Source organism: Eriocheir sinensis, chromosome 9 (assembly GCF_024679095.1).
Source record: "Eriocheir sinensis breed Jianghai 21 chromosome 9, ASM2467909v1, whole genome shotgun sequence".
Classification (NCBI taxonomy): Eukaryota; Metazoa; Arthropoda; class Malacostraca; order Decapoda; family Varunidae; genus Eriocheir; species Eriocheir sinensis.
In genome coordinates, this window is record NC_066517.1 from 2,993,339 (window position 1) to 3,008,435 (window position 15,097).

At 40.5% G+C, this 15,097-nt stretch overlaps 1 protein-coding gene across 2 annotated transcripts in view; it reads left to right on the top strand.

The window, feature by feature from the left end:
- The window catches only part of LOC126995848 (lachesin-like), an 81,909-nt gene that overhangs the window by 61,947 nt on the left and 4,865 nt on the right, over positions 1-15,097 (top strand). For both annotated transcript variants that reach the window (XM_050855727.1, XM_050855726.1), the window contains exons 3-5: positions 6,544-6,629; positions 7,126-7,281; positions 12,796-12,897. In XM_050855727.1, coding sequence (XP_050711684.1) covers positions 6,544-6,629; positions 7,126-7,281; positions 12,796-12,897 — 344 coding nt within the window. The remainder of the gene's footprint in view (positions 1-6,543; positions 6,630-7,125; positions 7,282-12,795; positions 12,898-15,097) is intronic.

The following is a 15,097-nucleotide window of genomic DNA, read 5'->3' on the forward strand; positions in this document are numbered from 1 at the left end:
TCAAGGGCAAAAAAATACGAATACAAAAAAAACCGCTGAGCACTGTTACTATAAAAGAGAGTAAAGAAATGTGGCCAAAATAGCGGTCAGTGTCGGGTGAACTTGGTTGGTATCTTCTGTTTCCTCTTAGTCATATTTGGGAATAGACTCGAATTCCTACCGTACTTTGTTTTCTTTATCTTTCCCTCGTTGTATTTATGATCCGCTTTGTCACATTACGAAGTCTAATCACGTGACCTTCAAAGGATTTCAAGTCACCGAGGAATGAGTGAGTTATTATTCTACGTCTCTCTCCTCCCGCTTTATCTTAATTCACTCCTCCTTCCCGTCTCATCATCCTCACTCGCTCATCTCCTTCGTTATCCTCCCTTTCCCTGTCCTCTTATCTCCTTGCCCCTCACTCATCTCCTCAGCCTCTCTCTCTCTCTCTCTCTCTCTCTCTCTCTCTCTCTCTCTCTCTCTCTCTCTCTCTCTCTCTCTCTCTCTCTCTCTCTCTCTCTCTCTCTCTCTCTCTCTCTCTCTCTCTCTCTCTCTCTCTCATTTTTATCCCTGTCTCATTCATGTCTCTTCTTCTTCTATTCTCACTCATCTCCTCGTCTTCTCTGTCTTTTACTCACCTCCTTCTCGTCCCTTCCTTTCTATCTTCGCTTTCTTTCTATCTTCGCTTCGCTTCCACTCCCTTCCTCTCCTCACTAATTCTATTTTCATCTCCTTCCCTCCCTCTTTTCATCCTCCATTCACTTTCTTCCCTTCCCTCCCTTCCTCTCCTCACTAGTTATCTTCACTTATCTCCTTCTCTCCCTCTCCTCATCCTCCATTCATCTTCCTTCCTTCCCTCCCTTCCTCCTCCAGACGTCTCCAAACATATGCAACACAACACGTAGCCAGCAACATTACCAGCAAGCATGAAACGCCATCAGGCCATAATGCAATGAATGATCAGACTGCTATGAGCTTTCGTATGCATGCTGGAACCTCTCAAGAATACACAAGGATATGACGCGATGGTTTCTGCTTATTTATATACCTGGCATTTCCTGGGGACTAGTTATTTACCAGCATCTGCCTTACCCATCCATAATGATATTTAACCTCCATCTGAAACATCTGAAACGTCTTTACTTGGCTACAATGCACCAAGATATACGATTCAAGGCCCATATTCTGACATTCGGGGCTTAAACACATATACATTTGATAAGGCTTTGGTAGAGGTTGTTGTGTTAGTATTTCCATGGGTAGTTTTATGAGCCTAGTAATAGTTAGACAAGACCTCTGCACCATGAAAGTGAATAACTTTCATGAGAAACCGACTAACCTCCTTTGTGACCTTGGAAATAGTTGTTGAGAACTGAATGCGTCTGAGGATATGAGCACAAAAAAAACAAAAAAACATACTCACGACTGAAAGGAAAGTGAAGGAAAAAATAACGAGGTGTATGGCTAGACAGTATACATGTAACATCAGTAGCTTTTCATACACACGCAGGAATGGAACATGAACAGGGAAGCAAAATTAAGAGAATCCTTCATGGTAAAAAGATACTCCAAGCAGATTATAAACACGAATTCTTGATCGGGAGGAGTGAACAGAGTCGTGCTTCAACATCTCTCTCTCAGGACACAGGTGGGCGGGGAGGGAAGGGGTGAGGCGGTGGCTCGGGTGTCATGTTACCTATTCCCGGCGGCGCCTCACCTGACCCACCTGTGCCTAACCTCCGTGTCGCCTCACTGGACACGGACGGACGCCGGCCACCTGAGTCATGCGGCAAGGTGAGCCAGGTGAGGTGTGGCGCTGGTGAACCGTGGCACTCCCTGTTACTCCACCTCCCATAGGGCTACAGGTAGGCTACCTTGCTTTGCCTTCTATAGAAGCGTGACGGTTCTCCCTTCACGGCCCTCAAGGCCAGTGAGTGAGACTGACAGTCACTTCTGAGGCTTCACCAGTCCCACATAAAAACCTCCTCGTCAAGGGTGTTATGCACCATGAACGTGAAAACACTCATGAGAACCCGACTAATCTCCTTAGTGACTTTGGAAATAGTTGTTATGAAAGCCGAAATAGTCTGAGACTACGGACTTAAAAGAAAGAAATACATTCTCAGGTCAGAAAGGATGGTGAAGGTTATCCCAATCATGATCAGCGACTTGAATGAGTTGCATGATCGTCTTGAGACGAAGAGAGGCATCTTCAACTGTGTTTGAAAAATATGGAGCAAATCTAGGGGTGAGAAACGTCGAATTAAAGTTCCACTCCCCTCGGCGAGCACTCTACCAAAGTATCTTCAAGCATCACCAGCTGCAAAATATTTACTAGCTGGCAAATAAGATACTCGCCACTTTTAGGAGTGACAACGCGCAACTATTTATAGCGATTGCCCCCAACTTTACCTTACCTTGCCACTTTTAGAACTGATTAATAATAGTCGCATATGCAATAGTCCTCCCTCAACACAGGTGCAATGTTCCTCCTCTCACGCCTCTCCTCAGGGGGACAACACCGCCACAAGGTGTTTGAGGCAGACAAAAGACGTTCTAATCTTATTCATCGGCTACAAAATATTTACTACTAGCGATGGCAAAATATATACTCGGGTGCAATGTTCCTCCTTTCACGCCTTTCCTCAGGGGACAACACCGCCACAAGGGTTTGAGCCAGACAAAAGACGTTCCAATCCTATTCACGCGCCGAGCCCCGGGGCTCACACGGAGATAAGTGAGGGAGATTACGATTGTTACCTAGCGAACAGCCCTTGCCCTCACCCCCCTTAGCACCTCCCTCCCTTTCTCACCCCTTCTCTAGTCCTCTCTCACACCCCCACCTCATGCCTTCCCTTGCCCCCTCATCCCTTTCCTGACCCCTTCGTACCCCCCTCCTCTAAGCCAGCCATATAAGGCTAGTAAGAGAATACTTGGGCCCAAATCCACGTCGGGCACAGACAGACATCGCTTGAGCCACTCCAGGCCACTCCTCGGCGCCCACACCCACACCTTGCTGGCCCGACTTTTATTACCTCCACAGAGGACACTGAAAAACAAAGGGTCGTATTCTTAAACCTTCCGGAGCCCAAGTAAACTCATTTGACAAGGCTTTCGTAGAGGCTGTGGGAATTTCCAGGGGCAGTTTTATGACCCTGGTGACAGTTTGACCCTTCTTTTGTTACCAAGAACCTAAGAAAACACTTATTAGAACCTGATTGATCTCCTTTTTGGCCTTTGGAAATAGTTGATGTGAAAGGCGGAAGCGTCAAAGAATACCGACCAAAGCCCTAACGGAGGGAGCAAAGACAAATGTATTTCGCCACCTAAATAAATAAACTGCCAGTGTCATTTTTTTTTTCATGGATATAAAACTTTTCTCAATTTCCATACTATTGGCAGAAGAGTTGAGGCAGATTTTAAGGCACTCACACCCTAAATTAACTTAAGACAACTCTACCAAAAGGTGCACCGCCACATGATGAAAAAATAAATTAGTTAAAAACCTGTAAATAACCCAAAAATATTACTTGGCCAGTTTGTTTACGAGTTGACGATATGTGTCCCATGCAAGAACTTCCACCCGCATTATTAAACGTATCAGGCTCCCAGTGCGACTATTTCTCAAGGCTACAGAGAAGATTAACCGGGTCTTTATGGGTGATTTTTCCGTTCAAGATGCAGAAGTCGTGTAAAACTATCACTTGGATCACAAAACAGTCCATGGAAATCCCAGGAACTTTTCAACTAGGAAACTACTTTCATCATACATGCTCTCTTTGTCCTCTTCTCCTCCTCCTCTTCCTCCTTCTCTTTCTCCTATTTTCTCCTCCTCTTTCTCTTCTCCCTCCTCCTCTTTCTCCTCTTTCTCCAACTCTTCCTCTTCCTCTTAACCTCTGCTCTGTATACACTATGCTAGGGACAGTGTGTTGTCTTGAAAAAAAAAAAAAATGGCGATATAATTGAGGAGTCGATATGTTTAAAAATACGGGCCTTGTATCCCTCACCCTAAAACAAATATTTGAGGGCTTTTGGGAACACTAAACAAGAGAAAACGAGAGGGTAGGATAAAAATAAATACGTTATCCTTGCAAGCACGTGTCTACCCAATCTCTCTCCATCCTCCCCACCCTCCGCAAAAAAAGAAAGATTGATGTGTTTTCCCAGTGAGCATAAATCCTTGGCGCCCTATTGCCTCTGCTACGGTCTGTTTGGAGCTTAGTAAATCACTGGCAGTAAGCACTGCATCACTGGGAAATATATCGCTAGCTTTATTTTTTTTTTTAAGACAAAACACTGTCCCTAGCATTGTGTATACAGAGCGGAGATTAAGAGGAAGAGGAAGAGATGAAGAGGAGAAAGAGGAGGAGGGAGAGGAGAAAGAGGAGGATAAAAAAGAAGAAAGAGAAGGAGGAAGAGGAGGAGGAGGAGAGGACAAAGAGAGCATGTATGATGAGAGTAGTAGTATTCTTTCCTCATATGGTGCTCTACACACACACACACACACACACATACACACACCGGCGTGAGTGGAGGAGGAGGAGGAGGAGGAGGAGGAGGAGGCTGGTAAAGGAGGAGCCATAAAAGGGGTGAAGGATACACATTAATCAAGAGAGCGTGAGCGAGGAAGGACTAATGTTGGACTCCTCTATACTTTCTCTCTCTCTCTCTCTCAATTATTCTGCCCGGGGCCCCTCTTTTATCTCGGATTCCATCGCCTTCTTTCTTCTTTGCTTGATCTGATTCTCTCTCTCTCTCTCTCTCTCTCTCTCTCTCTCTCTCTCTCTCTCTCTTTCTGGCTTATCCCCTTTAATGATAACCCTTTCCTGACTACTACTACTACTACTACTACTGCTATTACTACTACTGATGATGATGATGATAACTAAATACCTGTCAAACACTCATCCTTTTTCTTTATAACTATTCCTTATATACATTAAACTCTTTCACTTTCAAACATTAACATTCTGTACTACATATACTGACCCTTTGCTGAGCCGTCTTTTCTTCTTTTTGTTTAAGTTTACCTTCTTACTCCTCTTACATAATTTTATACTCTTCTCCCTTTCCCCTCTCATTTCTCCCTAATAAGTCTCTCTCTCTCTCTCTCTCTCTCTCTCTCTCTCTCTCTCTCTCTCTCTCTCTCTCTCTCTCTCTCTCTCATTTATTCCTTTCTTATGAGTCGACTCCTCTCTCTCTCTCTCTCTCTCTCTCTCTCTCTCTCTCTCTCCCTTCTATGGCTCATCTTCGGTCTGCTTTCTCACAACAGAATGACCTACCACTAACCCCCCCCCCCCTTCTCTCTCTCTCTCTCTCATTCGCCTCATAGCCTTTTCTCCCTTATTTGTAATATTCTACTAACCCTCCCAATACCTAACAAGCACGTGCCTTCCCTTTCATCATTTTTACTATAGTTTACGTCTTGATAACAGGTATTTCTTACGTTTTCTCTCTTGACCAGCGTTTTAATGTAGACTGAGAGAAAATAGGAGTATACGAGAAACACAAAGCCAGTCAGATAAAGAGGAATTAAAGAACATAACAGTGAAAAAGAACCAAGAAACCAGGGAGAGCAGGCACAGAAGATAAATTTCTATAGCTTACAGCCTATACTCTAACTGCAAGAGAAATTTAAATGGCATACTGGGACAAATATATCTCACACCTTCACCATTAGCAATTGGTTACTACGTACTATTTTGTATCTCATTATGCATGTCTATCTATGTATCTATCGGTTAATATCTTTAATTATTCACATTATTGTATAGGCTTGTACATGTTTCCTTAGAATAAAACAAACTGGATCAACTAGCATGTGTTTCTAAATTGAGACATACTGGTGTGTGTGTGTATGTGTGTGTGAATACTTTAAGATACGGCACTGAAAACATACACCAAGTTAGTTAGGTAAACAGATAATCCTTGCTTTTCCGATGTACGTGTGTGTGTGTGTATGTGTGTGTGTAGACCTCCCTGTAGTGCACAAGTCGCGTGTTCTTCCTCCCTCCCTGCCGGCGTCTTGACAGCGCTATTAACCTTCCCTGCCTTACACAGCCTCCAAGACTCATTAATTCTGACCCACACCTTCCCACAACTCTCCTCTTCCCTCCCTACCCCACGCCGCCTACCTCAGACACTTCATTCATTAACACGGGAACTCGTATTAAGCGCCATTTATATTCAGCTCTCCCCTCTCCTTTTCCTCATTGTAGGTGCTCATTATACACAACTACCTTCCTCTCCCTCACATTTGCCTTACTCCCCTCTCTGATCTCCGCTTGCGCTATCTATAAACAGTACTCCCCTCTCTTCTACTCTCCTCATTCGAAACAGGCGTTATATATAGTTCTTTCTGGATTTATTATCTGGAAGCTAAATATGTATAATGTACTTAACCATTATAGAAAAGAAGAAAAAAAAGTGAATTAGCGGTCAGACGACGGAACAAAGGCCAGACATCTTATGAGCGACAAGGAAAAAAGGACGAGGCGCTACAGGGCTCCCACCCTCCCCAACTTACCACTGAGAAACCCTAACCCAGCCTTCTTTCCCCTTCAGGAGCGTGGAGCAGCGGCCTGCCCCGAGTGTGGTGGCTGCCGGGTACCGTCGCCGAGGAGGGCAACACAGTGGAGCTTGTGTGCCAGGTGACTGTGACTCTCTCTCTCTCTCTCTCTCTCTCTCTCTCTCTCTCTAATCCCGCAACAGACTTTAGGACATCTATGAGATACGAAAAAATATACCAACGTATTAAAAACACAACATTTATAAAAACAATCGATAATTACTGAATGAATAAATAGGTACGTAAATAAATAACCAACTGAATAAATAAATCAATGAATGGGATAGAGCTAGAAGCGATATTAAATGCTAGACAATAATAATAATAATAATAATAATAATAATAATAATAATAATAATAATAATAATAATAATAATACACCTTCAAATCAACCATCAAACAATTAAATAAATAGATAAATAAATAAATAAGTAAAAGGGCTCTAAATCAATCACTGACAATCAGTCATCAGTTAAAAGGTAAGACGAAAGACGAGCCATAACAGCACAGGTAAACCAACTAAGCAATCCACCCCTCAGTATACATCAACAGGTGGTTCATCTCGATACACTCAACAGGTGGCGGCGGGGGAGCTCGGTCCGGCCATCTGGCTGAAGCTGGACCCTCAGGACCCCAACAACCACATGCTGCTGTCTCACGGGGACCTGTTGATCACGGAGGACCCGCGCTTCTCCGTCCTCTACCACGACAGCGACAACGTGTATGTGCTCAAGGTAAGTCCAGCAAAGAGGAATGGAGAGGGGAAGGGTGAGAGGGCAGATAAGAGGGAGGGAGCGAGGGATAAGTGAGGCTTGGATGGAGAGTGGAGGCAGGGAGCGAGGGATAAGTGAGGCTTGGATGGAGAGTGGAGGCAGGGAGATAAGAGAGGGATAAGAGGAAGGGAGGGAGGTTTGGGTGGAGAGAGGGAGTGGAAGCAGGGAAGGATAGAAGAAGGGAGGGCAAAGTAAATGTGAAGGAGCAAGAAATAAAAGGTTTACCCTTGATGAAACAGGCTACTAACGTTTTCTATGCCGAACAGATGAATCTCGGCTAAAGAAAATGGTTAACATGAGCAATTCTATATTCTATCTTTCTCCTCCTTTCTCTAACACTGTTACTTCCACTATAATTAATACCTCCGATATATAACCAGTTGGACACCCATATTGAACTGAATGGGTCTAAATATACTACTGAAATCTAATAACCGTTCATGTCTAAGAGCCCATTTAATTAATCAATAGGCTATTCGGCACTCTACAACTACTCCCTGACTAATTAAAAGTCAACCGAACCCAACCCGATACTGTAACTAATAACAACCAAATGGAGTTTGGTTGCAGGTGAAGGTGTCACTAGAGTTAGACTACTATCAGTACACTCAGCAACACTTGCGGGAGACGAGCACCTGTGTGTTCGGAGAGACTAGCACCTGTGTGTTTGTAAGTACTACCTCCAACTTCCCGTCATTTTGCCTCTTACAGGCACCAATTGTTCTCAAAATAGTGTTGTTATATACCTGAACCACTTGAACCGCCCCACGCCCCCAAAAAAATTACACACGATGACGGTAGCACATTTTTGGAACTACTATGATCCAGACCTCGATGAAAGTCCATAAGAGAACAGAAGTACATTCATGGACACTATTACAGGCTACACCTTTGTTATAATGAAAAACCGAGTCACAGAATTAACGCGCACATCAGTAAACAGCCTTCCCCCAATAGCTTGCATTCCTTGTAACCGCAAAAAAAGCAGTGCAACAATAATAACCAAGAAAAAAGGATAAAGTAAAGAGCCAGAGACAAAAAAGAGTAAACAACAAACATATCAAATAACACACTCTTTAGCATAACAAGATAACACACACACACACACACACACACACACACACATGGTAGACTGCATGTTTGTATTGCTTTAGTTACTGAAACTAAGAAAAAAAAAACTGCAACAATAATAACCAAGTAAACGGGATGGAGTACAGAGAAAGTAAACACCAAACATAACAAACAATACCTCGTAAAAAACTGATAGCCTGTATTATTGTACTGCCCTATTTAAAGTAAGAGAAACACGGCAACAATAATAACCAAGTAAACGGAATAGAGAGCCAGAGACAGGAATAAACAACAAGAATGGCAAACAACACACCAATTAGCCTAGCAAAAAAAATGGGAGCTTACATTACTGTACTGCCTTGGTTAAAACTATAAGAGAAATACAACAACAATAATAACCAAATAAACGGGATAAAGTAGAGAGCCAGAGACAAGAAAGAGTAGTCAAACATAGCAAACAACAAACCCTTTAGCCTAGCAAGACAAAAAAAGTATAGTGGCCCGCGTTATTGTATTGCCTTAGTTAAACCGTAAGAAAAACACTGCAACAATAGTAACTAGGTAAAGGGGATAGAGAGCCAGAGACACAATAGAGAAAAAGTAAAAAAAAAAAAAAAAATGGGTAAATATAAACAAACAAGAAAAACATACAAGCATCCACTAGCCTAGGCGGAAGTATCGTCGGAGCTTGCAACACGGTAGAGATGACACGTTGATAAGAGTTCACGGGTGGTTCAAATCATCACTCCACCACCACACCACTATCACCACCACCAGCAGGGGCACCACCACACTCCCTCTGTTTCCCCTGGGGTGTTTAAATCCCATACATGTAACAGGTGTCGATAGGTGGCCCCCACTGTCATGTCTACCGCTAGTTTGTTTTTCCTATTTTTTTTTTTTCATTATTTATACTCTATTTCCTCTTGTTATCTTTTCTGGTTTGTTCACTTCACTACGGTGGTGGAAATGATTGTTTTTCGCTTATTCTTGCTCAAGCATCGTCACTAATGTTTCACTAGCTTAGGGTTGCAGCCAAACCTAACACTCGTTCACTCTTGTGGCCTTTTTTTTATCTTATTATTCCTCTAACCGCGTCATCACTATAAAGTCACACTATAAAAAACACCATCAGGAAAACGTATAACACTGCAGCAAACGTTCACTCGCTCACTCCGGTCACCAAAGTTTCGCTATCACTCTTTCACTTCACTTTTTACTCTTTTTCCCTTTCGCATCGTCACCATAAAGTTCCGGAACACCAGGAGAACATGCAACACTGACGCAAATATTCACTGGCTCACTCCGGTCACTAAAGTTTCGCTATTATCACTCGTTCACCACTTTTTTTTTCTTATTATTTCTCTTCACGCATTGTCACTATAAAGTCACACTAGTTTCGGAACACTACCAAATGTAACACTTCAGGAGAACGTATAACACTGTCGCAAAAGTTCACCGGCTCGCTACGTCGGTCAAAGTTTCGCTAATATCACTCGTTCACTACACTTTTTTTCTTTCTCTTATTATTTCTCTTCTCGCATTGTCACTATAAAGTCACACTAGTTTCGGAACACTACAAAACGTAACACTTCAAGAGAACGTGTAACACTGACGCAAATATTCACTGGCTCACTCTGGTCACTAAAGTTTCGCTAATATCACTCGTTCACTTCACTTTTTTCTTTCTATTATTATTTATCTTCACGCATTGTCAGTTTGTCACTTTAAAGTCACACTAGTTTCGGAACACTACCAAATGTAACACTTCAGGAGAACGTGTAACACTGACGCAAATATTCACTGGCTCACTCTGGTCATCAAAGTTTCGCTAATATCATTCGTTCACTTCACTTTTTTCTTTCTATTATTATTTCTCTTCGCGCATTGTCACTATAAAGTCACACTAGTTTCGGAACACTCCAGGAGAACGTGTAACACTGACGGAAATATTCACTGGCTCACTACGCACGGTCAAAGTCTCGCTAATACCACTCGTTCGATTCACTTCTTTTTTCTTATTATTCCTCTTCACGTATCGTAACTATAAAGTCACACTAACTTCAGAACACCACCAAACGTAACACTTCAGGAGAACGTGTAGCACTGTCGCAAACGTGCACTGGTTCACTACGTACGGTCAAAGTTTCGCTAATAGGCTACCACTCGTTCGATTCACTTTTTTTATTTTTTTTTATTATTCCTCTTCACGCATCGGCACTATCAAGTCACACTAGCTTCAGAGCACCACAAAACGTAACACTTAAGGAGAACGTGCAGCACTGTAACAAACGTTCACTGGCTCACTTCGTACACCCAAGTTTCGCTAAAAGCACTCGTTCGATTCACTTTTCTTTCTTATTATTCCTCTTTACGTATCGCCACTATGAAGTCACACTAATTTCAGAACACCACCAAACGTTACACTTCAGGAGAACGTGTAGCACTGTCGCAAACGTTCACTGGTTCACTACGTACGGTACGGTCAAAGTTTAGCTAATAGGCTACCACTCGTTCGATTCACTTTTTTTTCTTCTTGTTATTCCTCTTCACGCATCGGCACTATAGTCACACTAGTTTCAGAGAACCACAAAACGTAACACTTCAGGAGAACGTGTAGCACTGACGCAAACGTATTACTTTAGGAAAAATGTTAAACAGTGATTCACTCGTTCACTTCGCCAGTTCAAACGACTATTTTCCTATACCCGCATCGTCACTAGTCTCACTAGTTTCAGAACACCACCAAACGTAACAGTTAAGAACATGTAACACTTACGCAATAACTGGCACTTTGTTGTATCACTGGTTAAGGTTAACCACAGAGTCCTTGTCCACTTCCTCCTCCTGCGGCGATGACTGACGGGGTATCGTAGTGTCACAGGTCAAGGTTACTTGCAATCCTTATCCGCTTTTCCTCCTGCGGCGATGACTGGCGCGGGTATGAGCACCGGAGGCAAAAATTGCTGCTTCAAGTCGCTGTCCGATGAACAAACAAACTTATCCTAGGACAGGTCAAGGTTAGCCGGAGAGCCCTTGTCCTCCCGCTCCTCCTGGGTCGATGACTGGCGCGAGTATGAGCGGTGCAACGGGTACGCGGCCGTTATATACCCGAGCATCAGGAGGTAAAAAATGAATGCCTCAAGCCACTGTCCAATCAGCGACGAGCTTACGTAAGCAGCTTAAAATACATTTGCAAGCTACACGTATAAAATATAATTATAACTTTAAAAAATACGTAAATAATAACAGTAGATCAATTTTCATTGGTCTCAACCATTTAAACAATATGCACATTGTGTGAAGTGTCATGCAATGATGTAACGATGAAACTGGCACTGAGGAATATCTGGAGGAATATAATTTCGTAGCGTAGCCTAATACTGCCCCTTTCTTCAAAGATTTGCATTTCAAAAACTGCTGTTACTTGTCAACAACGAAAAGAACAATATGCTAGTGGTTCAGAGAACAGAATTTAACTTCTTAGAAGTCAGTTTTCTAATTTATACGTCATTTGATAATGCTTATTTAGTGCAATACGTTTTATTTTATTTTTTCGTGTGTGTATTGATTAAATGATTTCGTTGTTGACAAGTACTCCAAAGATTATTCCTTTTCAATAAAGTGATGTCCGCTATTCTCGTCTTTTAATCAATAGAAATAAAGAGTCATCTCAAATGATGATGTTTGACAAAGCAGCTGTACTATGAACGTGAAAATGAAAATTCATGAGAACCCGATTCACCTCTTTTCGACCTTTTTGAAATAGTTAATGTGAGAGCCAACAGCATCTGAGAATAAGGGCCTAATTATGCAACAAAAAACATGTATCATTTAACAAATAATAAGTATACGAGTATACTAAGCAAAGAACACTATGTTATCAACAATAGCAACAAACAGTAGCCTATCACTGTTTCATGAAACAAATAACTGATATCTCAAGCAAATAACTATGTCAACAATATTAACAAACAGTAGCCTATTAGTGTTCACTATACATACAACATCATCAATAGCAGCAGTCTCCATCATATTTCCCATTCCTGTTAGCAGGGGATGGGAGGGTTGCAGTGAGGCAGCCAGGTAAAGGTGGGGTAATTGGCAGCATAAAATAATGAAAAAGGATGTGCTATCAATTAGGGAAGTATCAAGGCACCTCTCCATCTGAAACTGATCTCTTATGGACACAACTCAATTTGCTTTTGCAGGAGCAGTGCTTTGCGGACTTCTTTTTTTTTTCCTTTGTTTTTGCCCTCGGGCTGTTTCCTTTACTATAAAAAAAATAATGAAAATAAAAGAAATGAGTTATAGAAATAATTGAGGGAAGTGTAGTACTTGATTACTTAATAGTTAGTTAGTGGTTAGTATAAGATTACATGCGTGTAATGTTACTTGTTGCAGATTAAAGGTGTGTCTGCGCCTGACGCGGGCAGCTACCAGTGCCAGGTGCCCGTCAGCTCGGAGGAGGAGGAGCTCAAGGTGGAAGCCGCCCCGCCTGTTGTGGTAAGATTTTAATGTTCGGTCATATTTTTAAGAGATGGACGAATGTGAATGTTTCTTTCCGGGAATAGATCGGTAATACCTTTATTTTATCTGGGAAGCCTGAAAAGGGTTGAGAGATATAGCAAAGTCAAGGTTTAAATGCAAAAAAAGACGTTTCAGCTGTTTTGTATCTGCTATGTGCCATCAGGTCAGGATCATGGCTTCATAGCTTGGAAATTTAAAAAGAGGACTTGAATATATAATAACGTATGCAAAAATAGACTAGCCTACATTATTAGTTTCATATCTAATCAAAGCCTTCAGGTCAATAATAATCATGCCTATATATCTTAGAAACTCGAACAAAGGACTCAGAAATATAAGACCGTGAAAGTTGAATTCAGTGGAAAAACAGACTAGTCTACATTATAATTGTTTCATACCTCAAAGCCCTTCAGGTCAATTTCATATCTTGAAAACTCGACAAAAGAACTAAGAAATATAAGAGCATAAAAGTTTGTATGCAAAATAGCCTAGCCTACATTATATATTTTTTTCACACCTCGTCAAAGCCTTCAGGTCAACATGAGTCATTTCTTTATAGCTCGAATATGCTAAAAAAGGACTGAGGGCCTCTTTCACAGTTCACCATGATGGGTTAGTAAGCGTGAAAATCAACACCAAAGACTTTGAAAATTCCTTGTGTAGTGTTTTGTTTTCATGCATAAGTTAAGAATTCTGAGGATATCATACGGGAAATCTCTTGTGCGTGGTGCTGCATCGAAAACCTAACCATTACGGAGTGTAGAAGATTGAAGAGTTTGGTTCGGGCGATTACAAAGCCACTGTGATGGACTGTGAAATTGGCTCTAAGAAATATAACAACCTGAAAATTCAATTAAGAGCAAAAATAGACTACCGTACATTATAACTTTCGTACCTCGCCAAAGCCTTCAGGTCAATTTATCCTCTTGAAAACTCAAAATGTACTTAGAAATATAGGAACATGAAAGTTTAATGAAGTGAAAAAAATAGCCTACCCTACATTATGCTTGTTTCATACTTCGTCAAAGCCTTCAGGTAAATTTGATATCTTGGAAACTCAAAATGGACTTGGATATATCGCTCGTTTGCGACAACGTCGTCATAACTCAAAAATAGCAATTTTTCACGAGAGCCATTTTAAAGAATGAAAACACTCTCAATATTGTGAATAGTCCCACAGGACCATAGCTGGAACATTTTTTGAAACATCAAACAGTCCTTTAAAGTTTATAGAAATTGAAATAGTTATACCTCTCTAATCGAACCTTTATTTAAACTTTTATAATGTTTTTTTTTAATATGACGTTCTTCATAAAAAAATAGTAGACCTCTCATGTACTATTTTGTTTTGTGCCATTATTGAAAGGAAAATAATCACCAATGTGTTACTTAATTATGTATTGTTCATTGCTTATTACTTTGACAAGATTGATGATAATACATTTTCTTTTTATGAAAATGATAGATACTTCCTAATAAATTAAAGATATTGACTGTAACACATAATATAAAAAAAAAACATTGTTATGAACATAATAGATTCCTCCTAATTATATATATTTTGTTCATATATATATATATATATATATATATATATATATATATATATATATATATATATATATATATATACAGATATATATATATATATATATATATATATATATACATCCTCATGAACATAATAGATTCTTCCTAATTATCATTTTTTTTTATATAAAAAAAATCCTTATGAACCTAATTGATTCTTCCTAATTATAATTTATTTCAAATATGCCTAAGGAATTAGACAACTCCAAAATTTTCAAATAAATGAAAGATGGACTGTATAATAAAAAAAAAAAACATAAAATAAACATCTATTTAATATTCCATTCAAATAATATGTTCCTAATTAATTAGCATACAACAAAACTTAATATCGTAATAGGCATACTAAATTTGTATTTTAACTCATTTCATTAAGATTGATTTCATTTACAGGTTTTCATAAAATTTATGATGGCATCGAGGAATCAGATTTTTATTACAAAGGTCCATCAAGTCTTTTTTCTTGTTAGCAGGCAATGTCAGTTTGCTGGAGTAACATGGCAATAACTCATTAATGGAGGTGGCTTTATTTGAGTTTTTCAAAATTTGAAGCTCCTTATAGTCTGAACCATAGGAATGTTTACAA